Source organism: Bos taurus, chromosome 12 (genome assembly GCF_002263795.3).
Source record: "Bos taurus isolate L1 Dominette 01449 registration number 42190680 breed Hereford chromosome 12, ARS-UCD2.0, whole genome shotgun sequence".
NCBI lineage: Eukaryota > Metazoa > Chordata > Mammalia > Artiodactyla > Bovidae > Bos > Bos taurus.
The window spans coordinates 2,489,741-2,508,298 of NC_037339.1; the positions used below are offsets into that span (position 1 = coordinate 2,489,741).

An 18,558-nucleotide genomic window follows, 5' to 3' on the forward strand; every position below is an offset into this window, starting at 1 on the left:
TTAAGTTGCAGTTGTTAACTTTGATGTTATGATGCTCTGAGTGTCTTGCACACTTAGTTGACAGCAAGTTAGCTCTAGACTCATGCCCTCTGGCCCTGTGACCTTGCAGGAGTCATTTAACTTTCCAGAAACACTGTCCCATTATTCCTTATAATTATGTATTTAGAAAGTGTCTAAAGTAAAGGTTTAAAGCAGTATTCATAAATTAATTCAGACTCAAGCTAGTAGCTTTTCAGTCAGCAGGTTACTTATGTTAGAAAGTTAAATGAATGATTAATTAGTCTTACAACAACTTACAACAAGGTATGGAGTGTGTTCTCAAACTTCTTGTGAGGTGTGCCTGTGCAAGGCTGCAGGCAAGAAGTGGGAAAACCCAAAAGTTTTGAAAAAGTTTGCTCCTGAAATACCATGTTTGTAAAAGAAACTGAATAAAGAGGACCAGATATGGTGTTAAATGTAGTTGGTATAAAAATGTCAAATAGATTCTGTTTTTCTCCCCCATGAAATAATAGATAAAATTAAAATTATATGTGAAAAACATAACCATAATGAGATTATGGGAGATTATATCTCCTGGAAGACTTTTCCTCCTTTTTGCCCTTTCAGACAGATGGCAAGAATTTGATGACACAAGGGCAGCAACCACGACTTCTGTGCCGCTCACAGCACTGAGTGGGCACCCAGTCAATGCTTGTTGGTTCATTGATTTTCTAAAGGTCTTTTTGTCTTACTTTGTACCTGCTCCAACCATACAAATGTTGCAGTGAACAAAATCTTGAAATAAAAATTACTCTTTGTTTTCTGGATATTGCTTTCGATTTTATCCAGTCTCTGTTCTTAGGTGTTTTCATTCTGGTATGTGACGTCTGTGGTCATGTGATGGGGTGGTTGCCAGAGCACTACTCCCTGCCTTCAAAAAATAGTAGTAAAATCAAAACATTTTTACTTTCTTTTTTATGCCTTTAGTTTGATCTCCAAAGTATAACTCAGTGTTATCAGATTTTGGTGCTGTGAGTTTACATTGCTAAGACCCTGTAGTAAAAAATGTAAAGGATGCCTCTGGAAAAAATGAATTCTAATTTGTTCTAACCTTCTAATTATTTGCTGTCTTATAGTTAAGTTTTATAATAGTCTTTCCTTTTTTTTAATGACTTTCTGTTAGCTTTGAGAATATTTTTTGAGCATCATAGCTCTCCATTTCTCCATCCAGTCTAGTCTTTGGCAGATAAATTTTTGAGGAAGAAAACCAGAGTGCAGATGTCCAGTTTGAAGGGCTGAAGAAACCCTAAGGATTTTTAAAAAAATTTATTTTTAAATTTTTAACCTTTTTCTTTGATCCCATCTGAAGAACTAGACTTTGATTTGACCAATAAGAAAAATAACTGCTGTTATCTTTGTAGATCACAAGATTTAGGTCTTAGAACATTAGGTTTCATTGAGGTCTTTTCTTTCTTTTAAATAAAAGGGAAAGCCATTTGGTCTGGGGCATCAGTGTAGGCTGAACGGTAGACTATAAACAGGCTCAAGTTCTGGTGATTTCTCAAGTGCCTTTCCAATATGGTAATTTTGTTCACTAAAATGCATTTGTTTATTTTCAGTCAAGATACTAACTTTTCAAATTTGGGAGGAAAAAAACAATATGAAAAAGACATCTAATTACAAAAAGTGTTAAAAGATCTGTTTACATTATTCTTCCTGACTTTGCTTTGTTGGGACTTTCCATAAACTCATAGCACTTTTCCCTGCATTACATCACAGACTTTATTTTTTCAAGGAACCTGTCCCTAGTGCCAGGTAGACTCATTACTCATATAAATCTAGGTTATATTTTTCTAGGAAAATTTATTACTTTGTACTGGCTACATATGGTGAGCTTGTCAGCAGGAAAGCTTTAACAAACTTTGGGGTAGTTTAATATAGGCTTTTAGGTAGTCCTTTTGCTATTTGCACATGAGGTAGTATATTAATATATGTTAAAATTAATATATATATAAAATTTTGCAAAAATAATATTTTGCATCAGATATTAGAGAATTCTTTCCTTGTTTATTGTTGTTTTTGTTCATGTTCAGTCTCTTAAGTCATGTCCTACTCTTTGTAACCCCATAAACAGCAGCTCAGTGATTGCATCTAACCATCTCTCATCCTCTGTCGTCCCCTTTTTCTCCCGCCCTCAATCTTTCCCACCTCTGGGTCTTTTCCAGTGAGTCAGTTCTTCACATCAGGTGGCCAAAGTATTGGAGCTTCAGCATTAAGAGTCTTCTCCAACACCACAGTTCAAAAGCATCAGTTCTTCAGATCTCAGCTTTCTTTAAAGTCCAACTCTTACGTCTGTACATGACTACTGGAGAAACCATAGTTTGACTAGATGGACCTTTGTTGGAAAAGCGATGTCTCTGCTTTTTAATATGTTTTCTAGGTTGGTCATAGCTTTTCCTCCAAGGAGCAAGTGTCTTTTAGTTTCATGGTTCTTGTTTACAGCAAAGTACCAAATACTTGACTTTATAATCATTACTGAGGGCATAGGCTGAAAGCAGAGATGGCTGTGGGTCCATAATACCCCTTCTGAATGGCTATAACCATATATGTGCGTGTGACTGCTCCCTTGTATGTCTTATTGTTCTGAAGACTAAATTAAAAGTAGCACAATCTGGAATCAAGATTGCCGGGAGAAATATCAATAACCTCAGATATGCAGATGACACCACCCTTATGGCAGAAAGTGAAGAGGATCTAAAAAGCCTGTTGATGAAGGTGAAAGAGGAGAGTGAAAAAGTTGGCTTAAAACTCAACATTTAGAAAACGAAGATCATGGCATCTGGTCCCATCACTTCATGGGAAATAGATGGGGAAACAGTGTCAGACTTTATTTTTGGGGGCTCCAAAATCACTGCAGATGGTGACTGCAGCCATGAAATTAAAAGACGCTTACTCCTTGGAAGGAAAGTTATGACCAACCTAGACAGCATATTCAAAAGCAGAGACATTACTTTGCCAACAAAGGTCCATGTAGTCAAGGCTAAGGTTTTTCTAGTGGTCACGTATGGATGTGAGAGTTGGACTGTGAAGAAGGCTGAGGGCCGAAGAATTGATGCTTTTGAACTGTGGTGTTGGAGAAGATTCTTGAGAGTCCTTTGGACTGCAAGGAGATCCAACCAGTCCATTCTGAAGGAGATCAGCCCTGGGATTTCTTTGGAAGGAATGATGCTAAAGCTGAAACTCCGATACTTTGGCCACCTCATGCGAAGAGTTGACTCACTGGAAAAGACTCTAATGCTGGGAGGGATTGGAGGCAGGAGAAGGGGACGACAGAGGATGATATGGCTGGATGGCATCACTGACTCGATGGACGTGAGTCTGAATGAATTCCGGGAGTTGGTGATGGACAGGGAGTGCTGCGATTCATGGGTCGCAAAGAGTCGGACACGACTGAGTGACTGAAGTGTTCTGAACTGACTGAATACAGTATCATACAGATGGTCCAGTACAATATAGTTATGTACAAATAGTAAATTTGTAATATTTAAATAAGGATACAAATTCCAGGTAAGTAAGTCCATTTGGAAACATTGTATAACAAATGAAATGACTTTATGAGAAGTAATCACAGCTTATATCTACTTTCTGTGCTAAGACATACAACATCCAAACAATGATTTGTGCCCACTAAGAATGAGTATCCTAAGAAGGCCTCACTTTGTCTTTCTAAAATTTATTTTTATTACTAGAGTCATTCTATAAAGTAATTAGTAATATTTCCCATACTTTAAAAAAATGTCCCTTTTGAGCTTACAGTTTCTATCCTTCTAGGAGAAAATATTTTCTGTATATGGGAACTTGAAGACATTGCTTGGATTCAAGGAATTTTAAGACATTCCTTAGAGTACTTTGTAGAGGGACTTCTTAATAACTGTATTAGTTTAGGTTTTAGAATCTTGATTGTATACACGTAAACATTTAACAGGTCAAATGGGTGGGAGAATACTATATGTACATTAGATATTTAAATTATTTGCTGAGAAAGTAGTAACTCTGAGAGTTCGGTTCATCTGAGGATACTCTCTCAGAGGTATCTCCTGAGAACTCTTTATTGCTCCAGTTTTGTTAGATGAGTTAACTGGGTTATCTTTCTGTGTTAGTAAGGTGGTATCTGTAGTGTCCTGTTGGAGTCTAATATGTTCAGGCTTTTGTACGGTATATTTTATTTTAAATAACAGTCGTTATATTATGAGCAGATAGCTTTCTGTCTCCTTAATGAAATCCTATAAGCTTCACATGACTTTTTTTTTTTTTTTTTTTTAGCTTTTCCTTTAGGGTCTGTGACAAACACAACTCTTTCCTATTTTAATCTTATATTCTGTCACTGTTTTTTCCTTGACCTTGCCTCAAAATACTGATGTTTATGATTGTTATTGAAGTTCACTGGTTTTGGTACTGCTGCACCATCAATCTGCTTTGTCTCAAATTTCTAATATGTTTGGTCAAAGAATTCACATGTAACTTAAACAATGTACATCCCAAGTCCTCCGGCTCCTTCCCTCGTGTGTTGCTTGGATGTGGTTTGGGGGTAGATTGAAGGCCGGAGCTTGCTGGCCCTCTAGCCCCTTGTTCTTTGCGATGCTCTCAGCCTCTCTCACACCCAGGACAGGAGCCCGAGTCCGACTGCGCCTCTCGTGTGCGTGGCCGACTGTGGCCGCCGCTGGGCTCCTGCTCTGCGCGCTTCCCAGCTCTAACTGCCCCAAGCCAGTGGTGGGTGTCACTCTGCAGCCCTGTGTTTCTGAAGGAAGTCAATTTAGCACAAATTGAGACCTATTTACTGTCCCTCGATCTAACACACACTGTTAGTCAGCACGGTTCTTGCAGACAACAGTTGCTCTTTGAAGAAAACAAACCCTCTTTAGACCTGTCTGAATCTGTTAAATATGACCCAGCATTTTCAGTATTGAACAAAAATTAAAGCAGTGCTATGTATGAATGCTCTGTAATTTGTTGCATCTGTATCCTGTTACCTTTTAAAAATTGTTTTTAAAAAAATTATGTGTACTTTATTTCTCAGTTAAACTTTGTCACTTAACTGAAGCTTTCTTTTCAACAAGCATTTAAATTGTTAATTTTTTCTTTGAGGGATGACTCTGGATTCTTCACAAAAACATGCAGGGTTTTTCTCTCTTCCCGCTATCAGTTTTAGGGGACATATTGCTTCTTCCGTACTGTCATACCAATAAATCATCCCAGATTACTTGCAGCCACACAGTACTAAAGTATACCATGCATTTTAAAGGAAATCTGCTATTTTCTCTTTAATCAGATGAGCAATGTGAAGAGACTACGGCCACGGCTCAGTGCTATTCTCTTTAAGCTTCAGTTTGAAGAGCAGGTGAACAACATCAAACCTGACATCATGGCTGTCAGTGCTGCCTGTGAAGAGATCAAGAAGAGCAGGGGCTTCAGCAAGTTGCTGGAACTGGTGTTGCTAATGGGAAACTACATGAATGCTGGCTCCCGGAATGCACAAACCTTTGGATTTAACCTTAGCTCTCTCTGTAAAGTGAGTTTGTTATTTGTTTTTCCAATTTATTTCTTAATTGGAGGAAAATTGCTTTACAATGTGGTATTGGTTTCTGCAATACAACAGCTCAAATCAGCCATAATTATACATATATATCACCTCCCTCTGAACACTTATTCTTAAATGTCAGCCCTGACTGCATTATTTATTCTTTAATTTGATATGCTCATTGTCAATAACTTAAACTGAACCATCAACCCAAACCCAGAGTGAACTGAGCTAATTTACTCAACCTCTGAACTAAATCCAAATATTACTTATCTCTGATCTGCAAATTCAAATGAAGGATTTTTGTTTAATAGCAAGATTGTGTTGTAAATCTATGGCTTCTCAAACTGATGAAATGGAACATCAAAATATTATTTAAGCCTAATATTCATTCAATATAAATACCTGCATATAACAGTATATATATTGAGAATTGCTTGTGATTGCCACTAAAATTTTTACCTTTGGCTATTTAAATATTTCTTTGCATTTTTCTTTTTTGAAAGCTGACGAAAGGGAAAGTAAATTGAGACTGCTTTATATAAAAGGAAAGTCATATTAGGAATAAACATAACTCAGAAGTCATTAATGTTTTGAGATATTTCTATTTAAATATAATGTTGGAGGAGATGAAAATTTAGTAAGTTTAGAGGTTTTTTCCCCTTCAGTTTTTTCTGTAGGTTAAATTTTCTTAGAGCAAATCCATTCAGTGTTTTATATAGCAGAGCTCTAAGAAGCGGACCATAGTAATAGTGCTTTATTGATCTGCTTACAACAAATTCTTCTCAGTTACACAGCACAAGAAAAGCTTTCTCTTATTCTTGACCTGGTCACATCTACACTCCCTGATTAAGGAATTTGATTATTGTTATTGCCAGTTTGATAGGGGAGGTGAGAAACACGCTCAGCTTTAGCTGTCGGTTGCTGAATGGTTAGTCTCTTGGTGCTTTCCTGGCTTTTCTTGCATGATTCCCCTGGCTTATGCCTCCTTTTGGTAGCAGTGCCTTGTGAACTTTTCTCCTCTCCCATATCCATCTTTTCACTCTTCTCTCCGTGTTTTCTTAGCCTGCTATGTTCAGTGAAGATCCCTAGCAAGAATTAAGATGGGATTCATAAGACATGTGTTAAAGACTGCACATTTATAGAGTGCTTACTCTTGTGTAAAACGCTTGTCCTCATCATTTCATTTTGTGTATATGATTAATATTTACCTGGGATACATGGAATTCATATTTTTCATATGTAAGCCATTAAGCATACTTAAATATTTCAGTGGACCTGTATACTAAAGTTATGGCAGCAGAGTTAAGAGAGAACGGCTAGCTGGACTACGGGAGGGCAGTTACTCAGTCGGAAAGGAGCAGGAATTTGAGCTGGATCTGGAAGGATGAGTGGGTGTTCCCTGAGAGGAAAAAGCATTCTAAAAAAGCATCAACAGTTCATATAAAGGGTTATATCATGGCATGTGTGAGTATACCAAGTGATCAGTTATTGTTGAAGGGGCTTCACTGGTAGCTCAGATGGTAAAGAATCTGCCTGCAATGCTGGGGATTTGGGGTCGATCCCTGGATCAGGAAGATCCCCTGAAGAGCGAAATGGCAACCCATTCCGGTATACTTGCCTGGAGAATTCCATGGACACAGGAGCCTGGTGGACTACAGTCCATGGGGTTGCTAAGAGTCAGACATGACTGAGCGACTCACACTTTCCCTTTTGGATGGAGGAGGAGTGGAGAAAATAGAAATGAAATAGTAAGCTGGTCTCAATGATGAAGAGCTTAGGTGTCATGCCGTATGGTAAAGGCTTTATGAAGGCATGTTCTGTAGATCAAGTGATGTTATCATCTGTCTTCCAGGAAGATAATTGTAGCAGCAGGATGGAAGAAAGGCAAGCTGCACCTTCCAGTACTGTCACCATTAGCCATATATGACTTTTCAAATTTCAGTCAATTACTATTTAAGTAAACTTAAAAATTTTTAGTTCCTCAGTCACACTTAGCATGTTTCAAGTGAGTCAGTGTCCATATATGCAGACAGTGTAAGTATAGCACGTTTCCATCACTGTTGTATTGGACAGCGTTGGGTTAGGGGGTTATAGTGGGGAGAGACTCAGTGATCGGCTGACCTGTGTCACATAACCTATGAAGGCACCAGGGGAAATGGAGCTGAGAGGATAGCTGGGGATGGAAGAGGAAAAAGGGAGGATTCAAAGATAATTCCTTGCTACTGACATGTTTGAAACTGTTGCTCAAAAGAGAGATGAGTTCAGGCTGATTTTGGTGTTTCCTATCTCTAGTTTCTAGAGTAGGCAATGGTGACCCACTCCTGTATTCCTGGCTGGGAGATCCCATGGAGAGAGGAGCCTGGTGGGCTACATACAGTTCTTGGGGTTGCGAAAGTCAGATATGACTCAGTGACTAAACCACAAACAACAGTCTCTGTTACCTCAGTGTCTTAAAAGGCATCTGCTTGAAGCTGCCTTCTTTATATATTTTACATATATTTGAGGGTCCACTATGAAATGGTCACTGTGCTCTGAGATGATGGAGGTCTGACTAAGGTAGTTGCAAAGGGGTAGAGGGGATGGAGGGAAGTGTCCACGTTTAAGGAACATCTAGGAATTGGGAAGGCATGGTGATTATGAGTTTGGAGTCTGAAGGGCAAGGAGGCAAGCAAGATTGCCAATTCAAGCTTCCCCTGAGAAGAAAGGAAGAAAAATAGGGCTGGGGGTGAGATGGCAGAGAAGTTGAGTCCACACGTGGAAACTACTGGAGTTTGCTTCAAACTGCTGAGCATCTGTTCTGGCTTCAGATTGTGTATCTCGGAACAATGACAAGCTCACAAGAAGCTGACCACATGCCTTCCCTCATGCCTTCCTTCAAAGAGAGGTGGAGACAAGAGGTTAGGTCTGATTAACGAAGAGGAAGTGCCTCGTGTAGTGCTTGGTCCGTAGTAAATGCTGAATAAATAGCTGTTGAATGGATAGCAGTGCACAAAGCAGTACATTCAGTGTTGCGTAAAGACAGTGTTGTTACGTAGTTGAAAACAGATATCCTCTCATATTGATACACAGTTGCTGATGCATAATGATTTAAAACCCTTTGCAAATACAGTGCCTGCTGCTAATATTTTACTGTAGTCAAGCTATAAACCTGTTAATCTGTCTCCAGATAATAGGGTTGACTATATTTTCAGTCAGCGTTACTGGATATTTTGATCTTCCCTGTTAGGAGCCTTCTGTTGTACAAGAAACAAAATAAATACTACAACTTCATATTTTTTATTAGCCTACATGTCAAGTTGAAAGCATATATTGAACAAGATGGTATCTCATCATGTTTGTTATCAGAAGTAGCAGCTTGATCTTTGACAATTGTGATTGAATTTTCACACTGAGCATGAAGCATTTGCTTTGATGATAAGCCCCGTACAAGGAATTCCATATTTATTTGACAGTAGAAAGACAGGGTAATATTTTAATCTGTTCAAACATGCTGGGTAATTATATGCCATTTAATATTCTATATCCAAAATCTTTACTTTTAAGTGTGCTTTATAAATTTAGCTTAAGTGTATGGAAAGTTAAATTGTTAACTTTGCATTGTTCAGAGATAAATACATGAATAGTGAATTCTATATGCATTGTAATTTGGTTTTAGGGACTATATTATCTTCTTTTATATCTGATTGAGATGACTAATAAACTATATTATAATTTATATTATGATAAACTATATTACAATAAAACTATAACATCACTGACTCATTGGACATGGGTTTGAGCAGTCTCTGGGAGATGGTAATGGACAGGGAAGCCTGGAGTGCTACAGTTCATGGGCCACAAAGAGTTGGACACAACTGAGCAACTGAACTGAACCATAATAAATGAGTTCAGAAAGAAAAGATTTTACTTTCTTTTACCCAAAGATTTGATAGGGTCTGTGATAAATATAAAGATAAAATTTGAGACATAAAGTAACCATAGACTAGAATGTATTAAGATGTAAGCGTAAATTAAAGTAGGTGGTAGGCTTGAGGCTTTCTGATGGAAAAAGTGAAGTGCAGAACATGGTCATGAGACTTTGTGAACTAAATATTTTAATTTCTCTTATTAGCCAAGGCTGCACTTCATGCGAAATTTTGCCTGAATTTCATTATAAATGGAACATAGGATGTCGAGCAGTGTTCTTTTAAATAGCAAATGAAAAAAATCAATGTCATGAAGATCTTTCTTTTAGAAACATCTCCCCGCCCCCCATCAGCCACCCCCTTCCCTTGCAAATATGTACTCAGAGCGTGTTACAGGGTAACACTCTAAGAGAGCCCTCATAGTGAGATGCTGCTTCTGCTGCTATTTAGTTACAGTCATGTTCGACTCTTTGAGACCCTGTGGACTGTAGCCTGCCATGCACTTCTGTCCATGGAATTTCCGAAGCAAGAGTACTGCAGGTCCTGAATAAAGTATAATAATCTCAAACTGCTTATTATCCAAATTTAAGTAATATCTTTGGAGGATTTTACGAATGACAAGCACTCTCTCCATTCTTCTATATAGTCTGATGTTTATCCTTTTAAAAAGCCAAGCCATCAGAAAGCAAGGCACTTATACCATTTTGCTTAAACTAGGGATAGCATTACTATAACTGAAAAGTACAGATATATCATCTGTTAATAAGCAGTTTGAGATTACATTCTTTTATCCGGACCTGCTCTTGACTAAATGCAAATTTGTATCCTTAGAAATCCAATCAGCAATCAGGTAGGTGCTTGTCTGACCAAAATGCCCACCTAGAAATATGTGTATGTTGTTGGTGCTAAAATTAGTAATTTTAGAGAATCTGTGTGGAGCCAGTTAAGTCAGTATTCTAGAAAAGGGGGTTGACTCAACCATCAAACTCAACACCATATCAAATATATGAGATGATTTTAACTTGTTTTTGAAAAGATGTTGTCAATTCAGAAACAATGATTATAACATACTTGTATATATTACTGATGTCTGCTAAAATGTTTGATTTCTAAATAACGAATCATCCTAATCAGTACAGTTGAATGATGGAGCTCTTGTTCTAGGTAGCTAAACTGACTACCTGTACTGGGATAGTAAATATAAGTTTTGGAAGAGTTTACCGGTTATAAGAAGTTATATCAGTTTATGTAGTGTTAGTTGGAGGGGAGGGATTACAGAAAAACATCACTGTTGATTTATCTATAAGTTTATCCATATTGTCACTTATAGGAAATTTCCTATTGTCAGTGGCAGTAGAATGTTCAATTAATTAATTTCAGAGGTGAAGCTATCAAAGCATATGTAATAATGGGACGGTTGGTATCAGGAGTTAGATATTAAATGCAATGGTGGCAGGCCAGTTTGAATTTTGTCTGTTACCTTTTCAAGTGCGTGAAATTCTTATTTGGTCTGTATGTTTCTTTTATAAGCATAGACTAACCAAAAGTCGGATAATTTCACCAAAGCTGTGATGGGGAGAGTTTTTAGAAATGTGTTTAGTCTCTTCATTCTTTGGTGCCTTTGCCAGCTGTTGTGAGTGATCTCTTGAAGTGATCTCTGTGCACAGCTCTCCTTCAGGGCTTCAGTTCTCACCCCACAGTGCCCTTTACAATTAGCAGTGTGTCAGCCTCGCGTCAGATGAGGTACTTCAGCAGGCGTGGATACGGATCCTGATGCGCGGCATCTTCAAAAAGATCCCACAGGTGATCTTTAATGTTCAGACTGAACCGAGAATCATTTTATCTGTCTTCTGCCCGACTTACCCCAGAATGAACAATCCCTTATAGGTGGCCTGGAACCAACCATCCAACAAACATGCAAAAGCTAAACCTAACCAATATGAGAGCAAAACAAAAACGAAACAACTCTATTTCCTCACTTAAGGATGAGTGGTGAGAATATTCCCCAAAACTGCTGCTTTTCTTTGGTGCCACACTGAACACTGTTCTGAAAGTGAAGAAGATGAGTGAAAGGAGTATGAAGCTCAGTGACACGGTGCAACTGAAATAAGTTGATGGTCAGTGTCCTGAGTTATTTTTCAGGACTTGATCTTAGAAAGCAGAGTTTCAATGATTATGAAGAGCAGGAAGCAAATCCCTCTACCTGTTACATGTGGTTTATATTCTGCAAGCTTGTCACAGTCACACAGGTTACCACTCACCATCTTTTTTTGTGAAATCTTGATTCTTGTATATATCACCTTTTCCTTTACTATCTGAAGTTATTTTTAAGAAAGACCTTTGTCAAACAAACCCATTGTTCCAATGGCATTTGGTTTTTCAGAAGGATTTTAGAAGAATTTTTATTTGCTATCGGATTGGAAAGCCACCCCAGTAAGTTTTGGCATCCTTTGAAAATAAAGCAGTTTCTGGCCAAAGACTTGAAGATAACAAATGCCACACATCCAGCCAATTAAGTCTGTGAAAAATCTGACTTCCAAAGCAGTGTGAAATTCCTTAGACTGCTTAACTCTATCGGAGTTACTCATTAACATATTTAATCTATAGCATTTTCCAAGAAATAATTAATTAGCTTTACTAAATAGTGTTTCTGATAAATTATTCATATTACCTTTGTTTTCTCAGTTGCTCTTAAAATTAGAATTATCCCTTTATTAGAATTATAAAACCCAGGTGGCTTTGTTCATGAAGAGTCAATGTGCTGCTCATGTGCTGTCCTCTCCCCGCTTTCAAAACCAGAATTCCTGTTCTGTCAAACTCCCTGTCTCTGAAGCTGACAGCCTCAGATTCCTCCACTGTGCTTAGAGATAAAAAAAAAAAAAAAGAAAAGATCTTAATGACCCAGATAATCACGATGGTGTGATCACTCAGCTAGAGCCAGATATTCTGGAATCAGCTAGAGCCAGACATTCTGGAATGTGAAGTCAAGTGGGCCTTAGGAAGCATCACTGTGAACAAAGCTAGTGGAGGTGATGGAATTCCAGTTGAGCTATTTCAGATCCTAAATGATGATGCTGTGAAAGTGTTGCACTCAATATGCCAGCAAATTTGGAAAACTCAGCAGTGGCCACAGGACTGGAAAACATCAGTTTTCATTCATATGCCAAAGAAAGGCAATGCCAAAGAATGCTCAAAGTAGTGCACAATTGCACTCATCTCACACACTAGTAAAATAATGCTCAAAATACTCCAAGCCAGGTTTCAACAGCACGTGAACCGTGAACTTCCAGATGTTCAACCTGGATTTAAAAAAGGCAAAGAAACCAGAGATCAAATTGCCAACATCTGCTGGATCATCGAAAAAGCAAGAGAGTTCCAAAAAAACATCTACTTCTGTTTTATTGACTGTGCCAAAGCCTTTGACTGTGTGGATCCCAACAAACTGTGGAAAATTCTTCAAGAAGTGGGAATACCAGACCACCTGACCTGCCGCTTGAGAAATCTGTATGCAAGTCAGGAAGCAACACTTAGAACTGGACATGGAACAACAGACTGGTTCCAAATAGGAAAAGGAGTACGTCAAGGCTGTATATTGTCACTCTGCTTATTTAACTTACATGCAGAGTACATCATGAGAAATGCTGGGCTGGAGGAAGCACAAGCTAGAATCAAGATTGCCGGCTTGAGTATTAATAACCTCACATATGCAGATAACACCACCCTTATGGCAGAAAGTGAAGAAGAACTAAAGAGCCTCTTGGAGGGTAATAGAGAAGAGTGAAAAAGCTGGCTTAAAAACTCAGCATTCAGAAAACTAAGATCATGGCATCCAGTCCCATCACTTCATGGCAAAAAGATATGGAAAAAGTGGAAACAGTGACAGGCTTTATTTCCAAAAAATGAAAATTAAATAAATAAATCTGAAAGAAAGTATTCTCTTAATCCAAGAAAAAACATGGATAAATGTATAATATTAAATAAAAGAACTTAATCTGAATAGCCTATATACTCTTATCCCCAACTCTGACATTCTGGAAAAGACAAAATTATGGAGATAGTAAAAAGGTCAGCATTTCCTAGGGGCTGTGTGGGAGGAGAAAGAAGGAAGGGATGAATAGGTGGAGGACAGGAAATTTTTCAGGGTGGTAAAAGTATTCCCTGTGACTCTGTAATGGTAGATATGTGACATTATACATTTGGCAAAACCCATACAACTTTGACAGAACGAAGTCCAAAATAAAGTTTGGTTCTTAATAATAATGTATCAATAATATCAATATTGGTACATACAATTTAACAAATGTATCACTACTGGAAAATGTTGTTGATAAAGGAATTTGTATGTGTAGAGGAGAGAGTATATGGAAAATCTGTATGTTTTCCTCAATTTGTCTTAAAGCTGAAACTGCTCTAAAATATAAAGTCTGTTAATTAAATAAATTAATCATGATAAAACCCATTTAAAATTAATGTATTTGATCCATTTATGTTAACTAAAGAACACTGATCTCTTTAGAATCTCTTGTGGAATAAGGGGATAGTGTAAATAGAAGATCGAACAATATAATAGTCCAACAAGATAAAATTTTACTAAAATGCAAAAATGGTTTTCATGCTCACTAAAATCCAATAGAAGTATGTTTAAAACATAATTAAGAGATAGTGTGTCTGTGAGGGTATGGCAAAAATTTAGTTTAATTACAGAAGTTGACATTATTGAAAGCATTTTCTTCCTTATTTAATGTTTTAATTCTTGTCATTTAAAAATGAAAACCAATCATTGGTATAAGTTATTTTTATATGTGAATGCCCATAAATTTAATAACTGTTTTACCTAATATAGTTTATCTTTACCTTCTTTAAAATCATTATGAAAGTTTTGTTACATGTGTTAATGGTTGTGGCAGTGGCATAGAAGATCCAAAGCATCTTGTTTATGTTAAGATTTTAAATATCCATTTATTTTGGAGAGATACACAGTATTTTTGAAAAGTGTAATCAACACAGTGATTGTTTTTTAAATGTGCATTTAAACATATCAGGGAATAGTTCATTCTATAGTTGTAGTTGGTTTCCCTAGTAATTGTGGACCTAGACATTGACTTTTTTAACTTCATATCTGAGCAATTATGATCTATTCATTGGCAGTTCATATTCAGACATCCATTTACGTGTGGGTACATGGAACATACATATAGAGGTGTTGTTTCAAAGATACACTAAGGACTTTATTCTGCAGGTGATTTAAGACGGAATGTGATGTTAGTAAATATACTTGGCTAGGTCTCTCAAATATGAAACTTTATAGTTTCATTCACACATGTTGGTATCATGTTTTGACAGCACTGATCCTGTTAGCAATATGGAAAGACTTTGAGCTTTCCTGGTGGCTCAGATGGCAAAGAATCTGCCTGCAATGCAGGACGCACTAGTTCAGTCCCTGAGTTGGAAAGATCCCATGGAGAAGGGCATGGCTACCCACTCCAGTAATCTTGCCTGAAGAATTCCATGGACAGAGGAGCCTGGCAGGGTAAAATCCATATGGTCTCAACAAGTTGGACATAACTGAGTGACTAACACTTTCACTTTTTTCACTTTTGCATTTGAGGTAAAATTCAGGTAGCATTTTATTAATTGTATAGATGGATCAGTAGAAAGAATTCCATGCTTTCAGAACTAGAAGAGATTTCAGGGTAGAGGAATAGAGGCTTTCCAGGCTAGAATTAACATATTACAGAGTTTCCGTACTTTAAGTTGCGTTCATTAGCGTTCTTTTATTGTCTTACTATTTTTAACCACTGTGTTTCTGAGAATTTTGATTCTTTTGATGCATTGTTTGTGTGTGTGTTTGTGTATGTGTGTGTGTGCTTAGTTGTTCATTTGTGTCCAACTCTTTGCAACCCCATGGACTGTAATCTAGATTAAATATTTTGTAGAAGAGCTGTATTTTATAGTGGCTAAGAGCTTTGGGTTCACATAGAATTGGGTTCAAATAAATCTTGGTTCTATTGCATATTAGCTGTGTGTTCTGGGATGTGCTGCGTGATCTTTCCAGTCTCTCGTACTCTCTTAATAATGAGTATAATACCAGCTGCTTCCTCATAGGGATGTTGTGTGTTGTAAGCACTTAACTGGTGTTACAGTATTTGGCTAGTCCTGTCTCCTAGTAAGTGCCACACAAACAAGAGTGGCCGCTGTTGTCCTCAGTGTTTGCATTATTCACAAGGTAGGGTCTTCTAGAATGTTTGCGGAGTCATTACAGACCCTCATAATTTTTTCATTTTCCTGGTGTTCAGCAATGTCTACAACATCTCAAGAGTCAGTGCCAGCTTGATAATGTAATTAGAGTACAGGAACATATATAATGAGAAACAGTTACAAATCTGACAGTATTCTTAAGATAAAAGTTTCATTATTCGGATTATAAGGGGTTGTAGTTCTTTGGATTCTGAAAATTACCGAGAAGATGCTTAGTTTTAATTTGGAGTATTTTCTTCCTTGTGACTAAAACAATGAAATGTTTTTTAAATGTCATCCAAATATGTGCTGAATCCCTTAAAAATATTCCAAAACCTTTCATTGTAGCTACAAAGGTGTTCTATCCCAACTGACAACCAGGCCATGATTTATTACAGGATCTCTTTTTAACATTATTTTGTTTGGAATGAACAGAGTGGTTGAAGAAACTCCATCCATCTTTTTGTTTATTTGACATCTACAGCACATTAAATGTACCTTTAAGAAGCAATATATAAATAAGAAATTCTCCTTAACAGTAATGATTACTCATCAGTAAGATAATTTCTTGACAGTGATACCAAAGGAATCCTGTCAAGCAATGTTAGTGACAATTTAAATAAAGCATATTTCTTAAACTTAAGAATAACGTTTTAAAGCAGATATTTTAGCTTCGTTTTCTTTACAAGGGAAAGACTATGTTCAAGTTGTGCTTTTCTCTTTAACAAAATTAGCATCGTCTCTCAAGCTTTCCTTGTTCTAGCTCAATTGCTGATCATGTATGATGGATAATTAGTAGAAATAGAGTGTGCCCTTTTTGTTTTTAATGTTTATCAAAAGGTAAAAAAAAATATTGATCACATAAGTGAAGACTGTGATACATGTATTTTGTTGTGCTTTCATACATTTTCACATGCTTTCTGGAAGGATATTTTTGTTTTTTGATTTCTTTTTTTTTTTTTTTTCTTTACGTGATTTGGGGGAAGGAAGGAAGGGAATAGAGTAATTGAGGCAGTAAGAATACCTTCTCAGCATTGTGCACTTTTTCCTGAGAATGTTAGGAACTGAATGAACAATCTCTGTCCTGGAATTTCGAGCAACTAGTAGTTTATTAAGTTCATCCATTATGAACAAATTGTCACTTATCTGTGTTTCTTAACTTCTTATCTTTTATTAGGTATATTTTCAAATCTAATTTGGAATTTGAGTATTTTTTTAAGCTCATAATTGTTAAATACAGATTTTGGAGGAATGGGAGACTTTTACTTATTTATTATTCAGTGAGTATATTTTCAAATGATAGATGGTGACCTGTATGGGAGTTGCTAACCTGCTGATGTCAACCGTACAGCCAGGATAGAACCCTCCTCCCTCAGTGTGTTGTCTTTATGATTGTCTCTATATATTTGAATCTCTATTTGGCCTACATCCTTAACATTTATTAAATTTGTAGATGCCATAACCTATAGTATGTACCAGAATTCTAATTCTGAAATCTTATCACTCTTGAGGAAAGATCAAAATGATCCAGTTGCTTATTGTTGGATCATAGACATTTCTTGATATATTTCAATCCTTGAAATAGCTGGCCATTTAGTTACATCACAAACAGAGCTAGAAGCTCTTGCAGGCACTTGTTTTAATCAGCATTCCACACAGACCATGTGTCTGGACTCACGTGAATGGAGCATGAGGAAGGCAGTACACTGGTGACAGTCAAGAGCCGGAAGTTCATAGAAGGAGGAGTGTTTTCCAGCCATCGCTTTAAAGAGGGAGGTGGGGAATAGAAGAATTCAGTATTGTTGTTGTTGTTCAGTTGCTAAGTCGTGTTCCACTCTTTGTGACCCCATCACATGACAGGCTTCTTTGTCTATCACTATCTTCCTGAGTTTGCTCACACTCATGTCCATCAAGTTGGTGATGCCATCCAACCACCTCATCCTCTGTCGTCCCCTTCTCCTCCTGCCTTCAGTCTTTCCAAGCATCAGGGTCTTTTCCAATGAGTTTCTTCACACCAGGTGGGCAAAGTATTGGAGGTTCAGCTTCAGCGTCAGTCCTTCCAATAAATATTCAGGACGGATTTCATGTAGGACTGACTGTTTTAATCTCCTTGCTGTCCAAGGGATCTCAAGAGTCTTCTCCAACACACAATTCAAAAACATCAATTTTTTGGCACTCAGCTTTGTTTATAGTCCAACTCTCACATTTGTACATGACTACTGGAAAAACCATAGCTTTGACTATATGGACCTTTGTTGGCAAAGGTATTAAAAATGTCTTTGCTTTTTAATACTCTGTCTAGGTTTGTAATAGCTATTTGTCCAAGGAGCAGGCATCCTTTAATTTCATGGCTGCAATCACTGTCTGCATTTATTTTGGAACCCAAGAAAAGGAAATCTGACACTGTTACCACATTTTCGCCATCTTTTTGCCATGAAGTGATAGAACCAGATGCCATAATCTTAAATTCTAAGTATGCTCTCTACAGTTTATCACCCTCAAGGGATAAAAAGTTGGTTCTTAGGGAGCAAAATTGTCTTTCCTGTCTTACAGTCTTTTTGTGTAAAGCATAGATGTCCATGCAGTACAGAAACAGATATACAGTGTATGTATCATTTTTAAATTTCATATTTACAAATGATTAGGAAAAACATGCCTGAAAAACTTAGTCAGCAATAATGAAAAATAAGTTAAGAAATGAAATATAATATACACTTACATACATCTCCATCCTTTCCCAATGTCTGCATTTAGATGTTGAGTAGAAGCTTCAAGCTCCCTTGTCCGAAACTGAAGCAATCCTTTCCCTCTGCCCTGCCCAGGCCTTTCTCCTCGCCCTCCCTGTTCAGCTTCTGT

General features: G+C 37.2%; 1 protein-coding gene across 1 annotated transcript in view; it reads left to right on the top strand.

The window, feature by feature from the left end:
• The window catches only part of DIAPH3 (diaphanous related formin 3), a 563,614-nt gene that overhangs the window by 308,907 nt on the left and 236,149 nt on the right, over positions 1–18,558 (top strand). The window contains 1 exon segment of the mRNA NM_001192614.2: positions 5,309–5,548. Coding sequence (NP_001179543.2) covers positions 5,309–5,548 — 240 coding nt within the window.